General features: G+C 43.7%; 2 protein-coding genes across 2 annotated transcripts; one reads left to right on the top strand and one right to left on the bottom strand.

Moving 5' to 3' along the window:
- Nucleotides 1-3,831: 3,831 nt before the first annotated feature.
- Nucleotides 3,832-7,684, bottom strand: ALG2 (ALG2 alpha-1,3/1,6-mannosyltransferase). The gene is made up of 2 exons (XM_037003925.2): nucleotides 7,130-7,684; nucleotides 3,832-4,754 (listed from the first exon to the last, which is right to left on the bottom strand). The coding sequence occupies exons 1-2, from the start codon at nucleotides 7,475-7,477 to the stop codon at nucleotides 3,852-3,854; spliced, it is 1,251 nt and encodes a 416-aa protein (XP_036859820.1). The 5' UTR covers nucleotides 7,478-7,684; the 3' UTR covers nucleotides 3,832-3,851.
- A 114-nt stretch (nucleotides 7,685-7,798) lies between these two features.
- On the top strand, nucleotides 7,799-15,704 carry SEC61B (SEC61 translocon subunit beta). The gene is made up of 4 exons (XM_017655515.3): nucleotides 7,799-7,937; nucleotides 8,132-8,229; nucleotides 12,598-12,699; nucleotides 15,417-15,704. Exons 1-4 carry the CDS (start codon nucleotides 7,935-7,937, stop codon nucleotides 15,502-15,504), a joined length of 291 nt encoding a protein of 96 aa, XP_017511004.1. The 5' UTR covers nucleotides 7,799-7,934; the 3' UTR covers nucleotides 15,505-15,704.
- Nucleotides 15,705-15,952: the final 248 nt, after the last annotated feature.

Here is a 15,952-nt window from a genome sequence, read left to right as displayed (position 1 = left end):
TGATATTTTATACTTTTATGTTCAATTTCCCTCTTATGAGAAAACCAACTCATGGAGTATCAGAAAATATAAGCAAACATAAGAAAAATTTAATGCATACTAATAATCACACTCACCTGGGGACAATGAAGAGTTGCAATAGTTCTTAGGGCCCTGGAACTCAAAGTTAAGTAATACAGAAAAGCAAAGGCTAATCTGATTTCATCATTTTAGCCCCCTATTCTAATTCTGCCTGCCATTTTTGGGTGAGTGGCAGGTCACAAAGGTTAAGTTGCAACTGTGTTACATCTGTGTCCCCCCAGTAAAATCCTAACACACACTCCCTGAAAGTCTGATCTAGGCTGTATTTGTCTCAATGGCCTAGTGACAGTACTTCTTACAAGGTGTTTCAGCATTCACTTGTGGGCATATTCTGGGTCACAAGGCCAGTTTGCTCGTCCTGTGAGCCCCACCCAATCCCCAGTCCTCTCGACATGGACAAAGTGCTGGTTCCGGCAGCCCCTTGGCTCAGGAGCCTGCGTGGTTAGATCCCTCTTTATCCTCCCTCACATGGGCTGCTATTTAATCAAGGAGGACAGCTTGGAAACTGGGCCTGTCACTGGGAAAGCTCCTCTCCCCTCTGCTAGCAGGCAGGAGGGCACTGGTATCTGGATGGTGGTGCCCTCACAGGCTGTTGGGGACACAGCTGCAGGGGCTGAGGTTAGAAATGAAGTAAGCAGTTCAAAGGAAGTGGCAGGAAAGAAGGAGTTTTTTGTAAAAGTGGAACTGATGTGAGGGGGTTCAGAAAGAAGTTACAAGTCTGTAACTGTCGCTCTGTGTGACCACAGGCAGATCCTTCTCTTTTTGGGCCTGTTTTCCCATCTGTGTAAGAACAAAGTAGGTTTGGGAACCTCTGGGGTCCTACTCAGCTGAGTGTATTTGATTCTGGGAGTTGGAAAAGTGAAGAAAGGTCACAGGACAGTTGGTGGTATTGGCTGAGGTGGACAGAGAAGAGCTCAGGTGCCTCATTTCCTCGTGGAAGGAGCCAGAACCAAAGGGCGGAGTGGAACTCGTGTACTGGGCAGGTCAGAAGGTGGAGGAGTGTTTATTGAGGAGGCATCTGTAACACAAACCAAAGAACTGTTGGCTGGGAGTCAGAGACCTGGGTTTGAATTACAGTGCCAGGGCTTCAGCTCAGCTTTCCTAGTGTAACCATGGCTACAGGGACTACCTGGAAGGATGCTGTGAAAAGGAAACAAGACAGCCCAGAAAGAGTTCCACAAACTCTAAAGTCTGTGATATTTACACTTACCAAATGGGGACAAGCTGAGAAATTTTGCACGTGCAGTCCTTAGTGGATCAGGGGACCACTGGCTGCAAGCCTGCTCATTTCTCTTTTCAATTGTGTGCCTTTGGGCAAGTCTTTCATATTTCTGAGCTGTTTTGTGTACAAAATGGGGGATAATCATACCCACCTCATAAGACTGCTTTGAAGCTGATAAGCGAAAACAAACAGCAGAGCCTTTCTAAGCCTGAGGAGCTGAACAGGCCCAAATGCAGTGCTGCAGAGGACCTCAGTGCAGACTCCTGTGTGAGGAGCTGGTTTGGGAGAAGGCAGACTGAAGAACAGTAAGGTGCTTAGACTTCAGAATCAGAGAATCTGGAGGTGGCCTGCCCCTCCAGGCTGTATGACACAGGAACTTGGCTCAACCACATTCATCCATAAAGGTTAGAATACCTATGCCTCAGAGCTGTCAGGATTCAATCAGCTGTTTGCTATGCAGCTTGTTAGGCCCCACAGTTACTGCTAGAGGGATTATTACCCACACAGCCCTGGAACATTTCACTTCAGCGTTCCATACTGCTATCTTCCCTAATTGCAGTTTAGTTTTGGAAGCTGTGAACACCTCCTATGGGCAAAGCTCCATCCTAGGTCCAGGAGCCAGGAGTGACTGCATCAGAAGCTGGAAGCTCCTGGCAGGCAGGGTTCTGCATCCCTCCCAGACCTGTGGTCTTACTGTCACCTGCTGGAGTTTAAGACAACGAAGGGAGTTAAACTCAAGGTCCATGAACCCATGAAGGTCATTCTGGAAGGAGCTGCATAAAAATAGTCAAATAGGCCAAAGTTTTTGTGCTTTGAATGGGTAAGCTCCAGTTCTAGATCAGAGCGTGACCGAGTCTGTCCTAAGCCAGTGGTCACAGCCACCAGGCCTTTCTGGAAAGGCTGCAATTTCCTGAGACACATGCACCAAGCCACAAGATGGGGATGACTTACTTTACTGGATGGTGAGCTTTCACAATGCCAAAGAAAAGAGAACTCAAGCTTCATTCTGTAGAAGACTCAACATATTTGACATCCTCATTTTAGAGAATTCCTTTTCAGTACAGTTCCATTAAAATACTCCTGTGATAAATTATCACCTGAAATTTCATCCTCTTAAGACTCCCCAAAGAAAGTAATAGTACAACATGGAACCTCTAGTTTCCAATATCCCCAAATTGCAAAATAGCTAACATTTATGTAATTTATAGGATATACTTTATATAGATCATGGTAATACATTGTAACTACTCTATGGGGAAAGCAGAATAGTGCAGTTATCCCATTTTACAGATGAAGAAGCTGAGGCACAGGGGACAGTGACCATGTAGGTAGGAGGGTTGATTCGGGAACTACAGTGATCCTTTCTCATTAAGCTATGAAGCCAAATTGATCAACTTTAATTATGATACACCTAAATGATCAAAACTAAGTAAGGCACAATAATTTGTCCAAGGGAGGCTGTTAGGCTCTCAGGTGCATTCTTTCAGTTGATTAATGTAGTGCCTTTGGCTAGTGATCTTTGTTGTTCTTAAAAATTGAATTTACTTTTAAAGCTATGTTGAAAAGTGCTTTATGTTCATTTGTATGTACACCAACAGGTAAATAATGAACCATAGCCTGATTAGTGTCATTCAAGAGCTAGAGTACATGGAAAGGGAGGATCAATTCCAGTTTGGGAGATGGGGAGAAGGTCGACAAAAGCTTCCCAGTCATGGCATTTGAGGTAGGCCTTGGAGGATAAAAAGCATTTGTGTTACACTTAGTAGGAGCTTACTTAGTAAAAAACAAATATTAAAAAAACTGATGACATGGAGAAATAAACCTTAAGCTGCACACTATGTGCATGACAATATTCCATCTTCATTTCAACAGTCAGATTATTCTAGGTTCCAACTTCAGGCTTGGCTGTCTATATTCCTAACAATACCAAAATAGATCACAGAGGCCCAAAATGGATATTTTATTGTCTTTTTCTAAGACAAACATCTTTTTGGTCACATCTCAGTGTGCAAAAAACATAACAAATCATCTTTGTAAAAAAATACTTATTCTTGCTCTGGATCCAGGCAGAGGAATGACTAACAAAAATTTCCAAACAGAGGACAGTGACCATGTAGGTAGGAGGGTTGATTCAGGAAGTACAGTGATCCTGTTCTCATTAAGCTATGAAGCCAAATTGATCAACTTTAATTATGATACACCTAAATGATCAAAACTAAGTAAGGCACAATATGACGCCAAATTTATAGGCAGAACAATGATCCAGAGAAACTATAATTAAATATTCTGCTGAACATGGGATTGCACCACATTTTTACCTTAATCAACACTGGTATGACTTGGAATAATTACAGCACAAAAGATACTGGTTTCCTGAAAAAGTAGGCAGGGAGGTGTGGTGTATAGGAAGGTGGCTCAGATTCAAGTATATTTATTTATTTTTTTAAATTTCTTCTGCACTAGATTCTAGGTTTCATTTTTGGTTTCAAAACTGGGTCTATGATCTACAAAAATGATAAGACACAGCATAAAGTCTTTAAAAATTTCATTATACCAGCAGTTTGGTGACATATTGGTAGAGTTGCTCTTTAAAAGCTTCAGGGGAAAACTTTTCTTTCACCCTGGCTCTTCCAGCCAGTCCCATTGTGGCTTTTAAGGAAGGTTCATGGATAAACTTTTCCACTGCTTCTGCAAAGTGCACTGGGTCAGGCTCACACAGAAACCCTGTGACACTGTGTGTGATGGACTCCAAAGGCCCTCCTGAGTTAACAGCAATGACCGGGCACTGCATGTACATGGCCTCCAAGGGGACGATGCCAAAGTGCTCATTTCTTGGTGTGTAGAGCACACAGGTACAGCCATGGAGCAGTGAGATTTTCTGTTTGTCTGAGAAAGACCGCAGGAAGGTCACATACTGGCCAAGGTCAAACTGCTGGACCATTGTCTTCAATTCCTGATAGTGTTCCACATTCTCCAGGACTCTCTTGTCGTAACCACCTGCCATAATCAGATGAACCTTGTCCCAGTCTTGGGATGTCAGTCTTCCACGCAGCTTTACGAGGGCTTCCAGTGCCAAAGTCAGGTTTTTCTTCCTTTCATATCTGTTGATGGAGAGGAACAGGAATTCTTTCCCCTTGGGGACTAGGTCATCGAGCTTTTCAGGAACAGCTGAGTCAAAGCTGGTGACATTCAGAGATGGGTAGAGGACATCAGGGTCTATGTGAGACAAGGATTTGAATGTTTCTTTAAAAATGGCAGCTGTGAACTGGCTGTTGACCAAGATGCAGTCTGCCATGCCTGTGGTATATTCCTCTATCCAGTCAATCGGGGCCCTGTATAGACGTTTAAGAAAAGAATCTCTCCTGGTGAGCAGCAGATCTGGGAAGTGACAGTAAAACAGGATCTTCTTACGCCGTCTGGCCAGCTTGAACACTGGGATACAGGCAGACACCTAGCCGAAGCAAAAATCAAAAGCAGATACAGTGACTGGTCAACTCAACTTCTGCCTAAAGCAGACACCCACCCTGCCTGCTAGCCTATGGGCTTCTCAGGTGCAAGGTCTGATTCTGCTTTGTGTTCCCCCAGACTCTTACCCAATACAGTGTTTGGGGTATAGAAGGCTGGCAGACAGTTGCTGGCTGTGTGCTAAGGAATGAAAGCTGCAATTCCAGTGGTTTCCTCTAGACCAGCACTGTTTCACAGAAGTGAAGATCTAGTAACCACATTAACATTTTTTAAAAGTGAAATTAACTTTAATGTATTTCACTTACCTAAAATATTATCATTTCCTAAAGTAATTGGCATCAAAAAGTTAATGAAATACTTTTTCCCACATTAAATCTTTAAAAATAAGTTGTGTATTTTAGTTAAAGCACATCTTAGGTCAACTAGCCACATTTCAAGTGCTCAGTAGCCCTACGTGACTACTGGCTACCCTACTGGACAGAGCAGCTCTAGGACTGTTCTCCTCCTAAAGAACTGAATGGATGAACTAGAGTAGTTTTAGAGCACAGGCTCTGGAATCAAGATTGCCAGGATTTGAATCTCAGCTCTAGCAGATCATGATCAAGTAATCTACCTCTCTCTGGGCCTGTTTCTTCTACTGTAACATGGTGACAATTACAGTTCAGAAAAACCTGTATTTTTTTGTGATTATTAAATGGACTAGTATATGTAAAATGCTTAAGAATTTAGCACATAATATGTGCTCAGTAAATGTTAACTATAATCATTACTGGGCATGAACTACCTGCTGGCATTCCCAGAAACTTTCCTGTTGGATAATCTTTACAAATTAGTCTACAGCTCACTTAATTAACACTGGCAGAAGGTGAGCTTTAGGGATATTAGGGATTTCCCAGAGCTATTTAGAAAGTAGCAGGTATGGAACTTGAATCCTGGTCTTCTACTTCCAAGCTCAGTTTTTTTTCTATCTACTACACTATAGTCTTAGTGGCCTTGTGCTTAATGACAATTACACATGCAGGATGTTTGGTAAATGTCCACATTTCTTAAAAAGAAATAGCTTCTACACAAGCAAGGATGATCAAAAGTAACTTGGAAGAAACAATTAAAGAAACACAAATACAAATGTGATGTGATTTCCACCTATCAGTTTGGCAAAGATTAAAATGGTGATATCCAATGTGCACTAGGCCATGAATAATAGGCTCTATCACACTGTGAGACAGCAAAGTGACACAATCTCTTTGGAAGGCAAATCTGGCAATAACTATATTTAAAATGAATTCTTATTTTTAGCAATTTCCACAAACTTATTTCTAGCAATTTACTCAAAGGATATGCTTGCAGAAGCACACAAAAAAAGGTACAAGGAAGTTCACTACAACACTGATCTTTTAAAAGAGAATGGTCATAATATAGTATCTTTTAACAGAAGAATGTATAAATTATAGCACATTTGAACAAAACTGGATTTTCCAGCCCCATGATGAAGTGATTCTCCAATACTGGTATTATAAAGATGTCCCAAACAGAAACTTTTGGTGGAAAAAAACCACAACCAAGCTTTATCCCAAAGTAGGTGTATCATAATAAGAATTATAAACTCTAAGATGTATCTGTGAACACACATATGCTGGTGTAGCTACAATTTATGGAAGGATACAGGAGTAACTGTTAAGAGTGGCTACCTTTAGGGGGTGGGAAGTAGGATGGAGCTTTTCCATTACACTCTTTTACATTCTATGAATTTTTAGTCCCAAGTCAATGTTACTTTTTAAAATAAAGTTTTGGGGGAAAAAAGACAAAGAGTCTAGAATACCTAGAGACCAGATCCAGGGAGACATGACTTACCAAGATAAAGAACTTGGGTTTTTCTCCAAAGACTTAACAGGGAGGAATGTTAAAGTTTTAATAGAGGCATGACATGTTTAGCCTGGTGTTTTTAACAGGACATGACTGAGTCCTGGCTGCAAAGGCTACATAGAATGATGCATGCAGCCTGGTAGTCAACAGAAATAATGCAAAGAGGGTAGACATATGAATTACTCATTAGTAAAAGGTGGTTGGATGGCTGACTTCTAATGCTTGTATTTCTTGGAACCCCAGGGCCCACCTGCTTCAGATTTATAAGCCAGTGAAAATGCAGATTTCTCAACTAAAATTTATGACCGTGGCGTCCTCTAATCTGCAGCTTTAATGTGGCCACACTGAAGTTCTAGAACCAGTCTCACTCATCTCTGCTCCAATCTGTCAGAACCGCAGGCCGGCAGAGGTCACCAGAGGTCATGTATTGCGCCGCACAGGGTGACAAGAGGAGGCGCGGCGAGGATTGGGCAATGACTTCACTAGCGGCCGTCTCACCTGGTCGCACAGGACCACGTCGAACTCCTCATCGCCGAGGAAGAGCACATAGAGCGCCAGGTAGATCATGCGCACGTAGGCGCAGACGGCGGCGCCACGGCCGCCCCAGCCCAGGCTGCGCGGCAGCCAGTCGCCCGCGCAGCGCACAGGCAGCTCGCAGCTCTCGGCGAAACAGTGGCCCGGGTCGTAGTGCGCTGTCCAGATCTGCACGCTGCATCCGCGCTCCTGCAGCGCCAGCGCCGCATCCAGCACGAGCCGCTCGGCCCCGCCCACGCCCAGGTCCGGATGCAGGAACAGAACCGACGGATAGAGACCTGTATCCTGATTGTGGCCTCGCTTCTCCGCCATTGCACGGAAACTACGCCTGAGCCCTTATGGGCTTCCGCGCAGGCTCCTGGCGCGTGTTCCCAGCTGGCTACTGCGGAGCTGGCCGCGCCTCGCGGCGCGTGCGTCCGTTAGGCCACATCAGCGCAAATCTGTGGGCGCCTAGTAACTGCCAGAGAAAATTTCTGATCTGGCCGTGCCTGGATCCTTCTTTGATAGGGACTGAACTCTTTGAAGGATGCCATGATTCTGAGGGAGGAGACTGAAGATCTGTACTTCCCAGAGAGCAGCAGAACAAGTCTCCAGTAGCATAAGTTCTACAGGCATATAGTGGGGCAACCCACGCGTCCCTGGAGTCGGCGAGGACCCTGCCAGCGGGTCGGGGGCGGGGCCTGAGCTAGTCTCTTCCGCCCCTGGCCTTCAGTGCTTACCAGCTTTCTGGCAGTCAGTTTCAGTCCCCTGCCACTCTCCAGTCTCCAGCATGGTATGGCGGCTCCAGTCTCCCTTCCTTGATCCCCGCCTCTCCCAGGCTCCCCGACTCCTGCCTTACTTCTCTTCTGTGGCTCCCTCCCTCGCTTTGTCTAGCCTCCTGTGCAGGTGTAGGTCTCGGCCATCTGGGCTTGGGGTCAGGGAGCGGGCGGGGTGCGCTCACTTTTCTGTCTCATTGTTTCTTTGTAGCCTGGTCCGACTCCCAGCGGTACTAACGTGGGCTCTTCTGGGCGCTCCCCCAGCAAAGCAGTGGCCGCCCGGGCGGCGGGATCCACCGTCCGGCAGAGGTGAGGACAAAATGAGCCTCAGGCGACGTGGCCGTAGGAGCAGTTAAGGCCTCTTGGTCTAATGGGTCTCAGGAGGGAGGCAGTATTTTCTTTGCATTGCTCAGTTTTGGTCATTGATCTTAAAAAAATAAAGTTTAACTGGAATAGGGATAGAGGCAACTTTGAGAAAACTGATGTCATTAAACTGGTTTATCTGGACTGAGCTTCGTCTTTATATGCAGAGGTCCCAAACACAATCTAGCTTGACTTGTCTAATAAAAAACTGTCTCTACTTTCACCGATTATATCCCCTTATTTCCATATGTCAGTGTTATGCATTCGTTCCGTCCAGAACTTAAGCGTCATCTTGGATTTTTCTTTCCATTTCCATTTTCACTGCCCAGTTCAGCCCTTAACTTCTCTCTTCTAGACCGTTGCTTTTTCTGCCTAACTCCTCCTCTCCAGGTAATTTCCACAATAATCCATCCTTTGCTCTGCTTCTGTCACCCTTCTGCTTAATTTCTATGTTAGTTTCTCATTTGCTGACCTTTAAAAAGAACGGGTGGGTGGGTATCAAGGCTGGTGGTTGTTTTTTTTTTTTCAGCCGAACTGCCTCTCTTCATCTTTCTTGTGATCCACAACAGTAAATTTATTACTGTTTCTGAACTCACTAGATGGACACCCCCTAGTTTCTACTTATTCTTCACTCAGTTCAGTTATTTACTCTTGAGGTCTTCCTTGACTCAGAAAGTAGCAGTAGCTACTAGTCCTCTTTTCCTCCCAAAGCATTTTGTTCACATCGTTGTAATGCATTTGTGTTCCCATGTTTATCTCCTTCCTTAGAATTTGACAGAAACTGCCCATCATCCCTGATGCAATAAATGATGAATGAGTGAAGGAATCAAGCTACCCTGTAGTCTTGGCATTTTTGAAGAAACGAGTGGGGTTTTATCTAGAGAGGAGACTGAAGGAGTGTACATGATAATTACCCTTTAGGTTGTGAAGAGGGATGAGACTTTGGTTGCTGGCTACAATGGATAAGTCTAAAACTGATGATTTGAACTTACAGATTTCAGTGACAGATTTCAGCGTAGAGCAAAGAAATTATAATTGAACTGTCAGAAACGGTAAGATTATCCTGAACAGTGTGAGTTCCCTGTCACTGAGATGTTCAAGGTAATGCTGGGATGTACCAGCTGGACAGTGTGTCAGGCTGTAGTGTAGGTCTTTGGGCTTGGAGTGCTGCCTGTTCCCACTCTGGATTTCAGAGATTCTTTGTGCTGGATAGGAAAATGTACTGTGGGTACAGTCCTTGGGGAATGGGTCTAGTTACTGAGAACGGTGAGTACTGTGGCAGAGATGTTTGAGGGCTGTTCCACTATGTGCCTGTAGAAGTTATGGGACTCAAGACTTGCTCTGCCACTGTGTGGGAAGAACAGATCTTACATTTCCTTCCTTCGGATCACAGTATCCTTCAGAGTTCAGTCCCTATCAAAGGGAGGATATAGGCCATCTGAGAATTTGTAAAGAAAAAAAAAAGAAGTCACATATATATTAAATGTAAATATAATAAAATAACTAACTTAAAAATAAAATAACTGCTGCATAAGTGAAATGGAGAAATGAACATTTGAGGACAGATGTAGTTTTTAAGATGTGAGTGTTGTCATCTTTTAGAATTCACTGCAGCTGGGGCCTGTGTAACTAGACAGACAATGGTCATATGTATTGAGAGACTCTACAGTGTGCCCTTCTGGAATTTTGGCACTCTTTAAGTGTTACTTCATGAATGTAATGTTGAGAGGTACTGGCTGTCCAAGAGTATATCCTTGCTTTGTAAGTCTGTAAGAAAAACTTGAAGCTAACAGTTACTAATAATGCTTTGTATTATGCAGTCCACAGATTTGCATTTCCCGTGCTCAGTGAGGTAGTAGAGGTAGTACCTTGAAGAAGCAATTGTATGGGATTTAAGGCCAGGCTGGAATTGGAGTCTTTGCTCTGTTAATTCAGCATAAAAGGAAGTTGCTCTGAGGATGTAAAGGAGCAATAATGCTTTATAAACTGTAAAGCTATAAAATGCTACACAGTACCCAAGCAGGATTAATGGGAATCAGCAATCGTAAGATGATAGAACAGCCAAGGATATTAAGGTAGTCATCAAGTAGTTATTTAGGGAACATGCCAGACACTGCTCCAGCTCTGAGGCTATTCTGTGAACAAGATAGGCAGGGCTTAACTTCATGAACCTTATTGTTCATGAACCTTACAGAAAGGCCATAGGCAAGGCAAATAAGTAATGTAATATTGGGCAGTAAGGGCTGTGAAGAACGATAGAGCTGGGTGGGGAGCAGAGTGGATGGGCGTAAGGTGACCAGAGTAGGTCACACATGAGTAGAGACCTAAAAGAGGCAAGGGAGCGAATCAGGCAATGGCCTGGGAGGACCAGGCTTCCTAGACGCAGGAATGGTAAAAGTGTAAAGAATGAGATGGCAGTGAGTGTGGCCTCTTCAAGGAACATCCAGAAGGCCACCAAGTTGGAACATTAAAGGTTATTATGGAAACCATTGTGTTAGGGTATAGAAAGAGGGGGTCAGTTACACTGGCCAGAAGAGGAGGTAAAGTGGACCCTGAATAGAAATTTATGAGATTACAATGGGCTCTGTTAACCTTTACATAGCTTTCCAGTGGGGGGATGGGAGGTATTTTGAGTACATTTTGGTATTTCTAGGTGCTCTGATGATCAAATCCTCTGCTAGGTCCCATGTGCCAGCAGATGTAAGAAATCTTCAAAGAGACCACTGATTTCCTTTGGGGCTCCTGTAATTCCAGGAGACTTTGAAGACAGAAATGGACTTGGGAGGTTGTAGGAATGGTGGAAAGTTCATGGGTTTTAGTCCTGGCTCAGCCAGTGAGTTATCATATCCACACTGGCTTTACCATCTAGCTCCATTTTTTAAACATAAGGAGGAATAGATTAAGTGATGTGTATCCATGTGTGTGAAAGTTCTCCTAAGTGAATTACTCTGTAGATCCCTATACAATTATGTGTACTATAACAGTCAGTTTTCCTATAGAAACAGTCATATAAATGGAATTACAAGTTCTCAGGCTGCCATGTAGCCCATGATTAACGTGTCTGAAATATAATCTTTCTAGTCCAGTAGTCCCAAATCATTGTTTGAGACTGGATGTTTTCACAGTCCTAGCATGAACACAACTTGTTTTCTGGAACCCCACCTGGAATTGGCAGGGCAGCTGGGTGAGCTCCCGGAGCTCCAGCCCAGTGCTGCTTGTGCCCAGTTTGGGGTCAACGCCATGGTGGGGTCAGGGGGATCATGACCCCTGTTGGGAGGGCAGTGAGAAGAGAAGGTGGGGATAGAGTTTCACTTCTGGTTTTTCTAAGTGCCCCTCTCTTTTCAAAAATCCAGAATCAGCAGCCCACAGATAACTGGAATGGGGTTTTGAGGGAGGTTGTACTGGGATTTGGTTAATGGTGAGGAGCAGCGATGGGACCAGGCTTTCCCTTTCTCCTCTTTCCCCTTAGGATTTCTGTGTTGGTGATAAATGGGCTGAAGAAGATTTCTTCTGCCATTTCTCACACTTACTCTCAGGTTGTACCACTCCAGCACTGAGGCGAGATGAGGAGCGGGGTTGGAGGAGTGCCGTGTGGGAGAGCGGGGGCCGGGAAGGGTCCCCAGTGACGGAGGAGAGGAGGGAAGGGACTCCGGTGCCTGTTCTGGTCATCGGTCCAAGTGCAGGCTGGCTTCTGTGTGTGCTGGGCTGCCCGCATTCCTGCCCATCGCACAGGCCTTGCTCCCCTTGTGGGGGACAAGTTCTCGTTGGGGGTCTTTTGCATTTTCTCACATCCTTGCTCTCCAAGATCTACAGCCAGTATATCAAAGTAGTGAAAACAGATCACAAAATAATTTTTCACAAATGTATACTTCATTTTGGGATCAGGGGTTCATTATCTGACCTCACAAAGATACAGGTGAAGAGAAACGGAAATGAATGCTGTGTCCAAATGAGTCGCTGGTGTGTGGGGGCAAGTAGATGGGCTCTGGAGTCAGAACCGGACCCCCAGCCGGGCTGGGCCACTTGCTTCCTACGTGCTCTTAGGCACTTTATTCAACCTTCTCTGATACTCATTTTCCTCATTTCTACAATGGAAATGGTAACTGCTTTGCAGGGTTACTGCCTGCATTAGCATATTGCAGGTACACAGTTCTTAGGGGTTATGATCAGTGGAGTAAAAGCAAGAATTTAGGGGTACTAACAAAGAAAAAGGTTTTTTTTTTCTGGTTCTTCTAACAATATAATGACAGCATGTGTTACAATATTATAAGAGTCGCTAAGAAAAGGCTGTTTGGAAAATGTTTTCTCTTATAGGAAAAATGCCAGCTGTGGAACAAGGAGCGCAGGCCGCACAACCTCAGCAGGCACAGGGGGCATGTGGCGCTTCTACACTGAAGATTCGCCTGGCCTCAAAGTGTAAGTCCTGGCAGCAGACCGTGTTTCTGTTCAGTGTCACAGCTGTCTGGCAATGCTGTCTCTCTCTGCCACTAGTGGTGTTTGCTCTGATGACATTTATAATGTACAACGGCGTCATTTGTGCCAGGTGGGCTGGGTTTGCTTTGTCCATATATTACTAAGTTTCAGGCCTGGAATGACATCTCTTCATGGATTGAGTGAAAACAAAGGAAAATCTTCATGTAGCTTCAAAATAAATGGTGGGAATAGAGAGAACTGGAGGGAGAGTTGTTTAATTAGAAGAAATTGCTCATTTGGTGTTCTTGTCCCACACTGAGAAATACGAGTAACCATTTGACTAAGAGTTGGGTGATTTTTCAAAGCCCTCCTGGAGGCATTGGCTGATACTATTACAGCTTAATGGGAGTTTCTGCATTAGCACCGTGTTACCCAAAGTTCTTTGGCCTCCTTGACTTCTGTGGGTGCTGAGTAGATCCCAGAGGGTGAACATACCACTTTCAAGTTGTTTGGATGGGAAGTGGGCACCCGAGGGACCCCTGTCCTTTGCCTTCTTGCCTCACTTTCTGGGGTGTCTGGCGGTGTGTGGCAGACCTAATTCCACAGGTGACTGGTCAGATAGGCTCCAGAACACCACTTCCTACAGCAGCTCTCATTTGCACAGCACTTCAGGTTAGAGAGGCGAAGGTACGTGTCAGAGACAAGAACTGGACCCAGGTGTTCTGCCTTGTTCCAGTGCTGCCTGTCTGGTAGAAAAGAAACAAAGTTAGGTTTCATTTGGATTCATTTAGTTAACTTGGCCAGTAGCTTGACTTGGATCTCAATTTAGTTTATGAAGACATCTAGAATTCTTGAGATTTGGTTTTACTTACTGATTGCGCTTTGCTCTTATATTGAAGATAGGTAGGTAAGGTGAGCGTGTATTTAGGAAGTAGTTCTTGGGGTTGGGCATTATGTGAGTTGGCATTCCAACTACCTTTCGATTTCTGTTGGAGGTATTTTTTTTGGGTATTTCAGAGAGAAGTTTTGCCCCTTGCCCTTGAGGGTGCCCAGGGACTCATTCTGAACCATTCCCAAGAAGGTGGGGAAACCTGTTGGCCTTGCATGAGTCTGGCTTGTGCTCTGGGCCTCCTGCTGGTGTGTGGCCAGGCCTGCTGGTGCTGCCTGAGTCCCCCCGGGGACAGACTGGCTCCTCCTGGAAGTGCTGTAACCACAGACTCATCACACACCAGAGGGAGGTGTTTTTGGTGAAAGGACATAGTTAGGAATTCGTTATAGAGCCACAATGGAGCAGTCAGATGACACCTTGGAGCTGGTTGGCTCTTCTAGGAGTTTAGGACTCTTTTCGGGTTGGTAATAGCATTTCCTGAGAGCTTGCTATCACTTGCATTGTGTATGTATTAATTTCCTGAATACCTCAGCAACCCCCTGAAGAGGTAGTATGAGTATCCCTACCTTACCGGTGAGGAAAATGAGGCTTGGAGAAGGTAAGATACAGGGCCACGGTCACAGCTCCTGAGTGACCAAAGTGGTGTCCAAATTCCAGCACTTCAAGAGCTGCACCCTCAACTTTATGCCCTATGGCTGATGTTACTCTGACATGGCTTTGTATGATCATGTACAAGATGATGAAGATCTTGTCCCATGGACTTTTAAATTTGTTTTTACTCCTGCAATCACACACATTTTGGCAAAACAGAATAGTGTAGCAAGGATTGCCTTAACTATAAAGATGCCCGGGGTCTTTTCCAGTGTCCACTCTCCAGCTTTATGTGGGACATGAAGTGACATCCCAAATTCTCCAAAACCCAGTGTTGGGAGGAAGAGTCACAAAGGCAGCACCTGTAACATTTCACCAAAGTCAACACTCAACAGGTTGTGTAAAATCAATGAGTTCTCCTTTTAAGAAGCCCATTACTAATACTCTCCTGGAAAGGCATTTGATTTAGCAAAGGACTGATAAATAAACTCTATTTCTTTCCTATGATAAACTTTTAAATATAAATTAAACGTGTCACATGTTGCCTAGAATGTTTTCTGTTTGAATGTGGGAAGAAGTACCTTAAAGCAGTAAAATGAGCAGTATGTGTGGGATCAGAATCCTAAGTCAGGATCTGACCCTTTCATTCTGGCTATGTGTTCTTAGGCAGGTAATAATTAATCTTTCTGAGCCCCAGTTTTTCTTACTTATAAAATGAGATTAATATTTGTTTTGTCTATGTCGTAAACGTTAATCAAATGGAATCACGTATTTGAAAACAGCTTTGTAACTTTTAATGTGATACCTATCTTTGTATGCCTAGTATATTGTAGTCAGACAGTGAAGGTTGCCTTTAAATAAATACTAATTTTAAATAATATTCTGGTAATTGGATCATTTGCATTTAATGAGTTTGGGAAATTTTTCTTATTTGTGTTATGGAAAGTAGCAGTATGTGAAATGAGAGAGAGTAGCATCTCCAAGACATTAGATCATTGTATTTGTATGTATTGTAGTATGTTTTACTAAAAGATAAGATTCTTTCTTTCTAAGTAACCACAATGCCATCACCACACACTCTCAGAATAAACAGTAATAATTTGGGGAATATATGATGTAGATAATCTTAGATGACTCTTAGATGCTCCCCCTGCCCTTTTCCCCTAGGATACCTTTAGTGTTACAAATATAATAATGTATTATTACTAAAATTAAGCATGTCTTCTCTTCTTATTTCCAGTGGCCCTGTTCCAGTATTGGTTATGAGTCTTCTGTTCATTGCTTCTGTATTTATGTTGCACATTTGGGGCAAGTACACTCGTTCATAGATTCGGCTACATCCATCTGTTTGTCATCTGAAGGAGAAGGAAGAAAAAACTCAGCATATCTTGGACCAAAAGTATAGTGATTTTCTGTTCATGAGGAAGAAGTTTCCTGTAAGCTTACTATTTTACAGGGAACCTAATGAGAATTTATTTTAAGGAATCTGTTTTTTTCTATGGCTAATAAACTTTTTAATTCATTTATACCACATGTCATTGCTGGTATCTGACTGCTAAGGCCCTTAGTCTCTCTGCTTTCATTTTTTTTTTTTTTTTGAGAGGGCATCTCTCATATTTATTGATCAAATGGTTGTTAACAACAATAAAATTCAGTATAGGGGGGTCAACGCTCAATGTACAATCATTAATCCATCTCAAGCCTAATTCTCGTCAGTCTCCAATCTTCTGAAGCATAACAAACAAGTTCTTACATGGTGAACGAATTCTTACATAG

The sequence above is a fragment of the Manis javanica genome, chromosome 2 (assembly GCF_040802235.1).
Source record: "Manis javanica isolate MJ-LG chromosome 2, MJ_LKY, whole genome shotgun sequence".
In the NCBI taxonomy this organism is placed as follows: Eukaryota; Metazoa; Chordata; class Mammalia; order Pholidota; family Manidae; genus Manis; species Manis javanica.
Note: the sequence above shows the minus strand (reverse complement) of the source record. Positions and strands in the feature narration are given on the sequence as shown.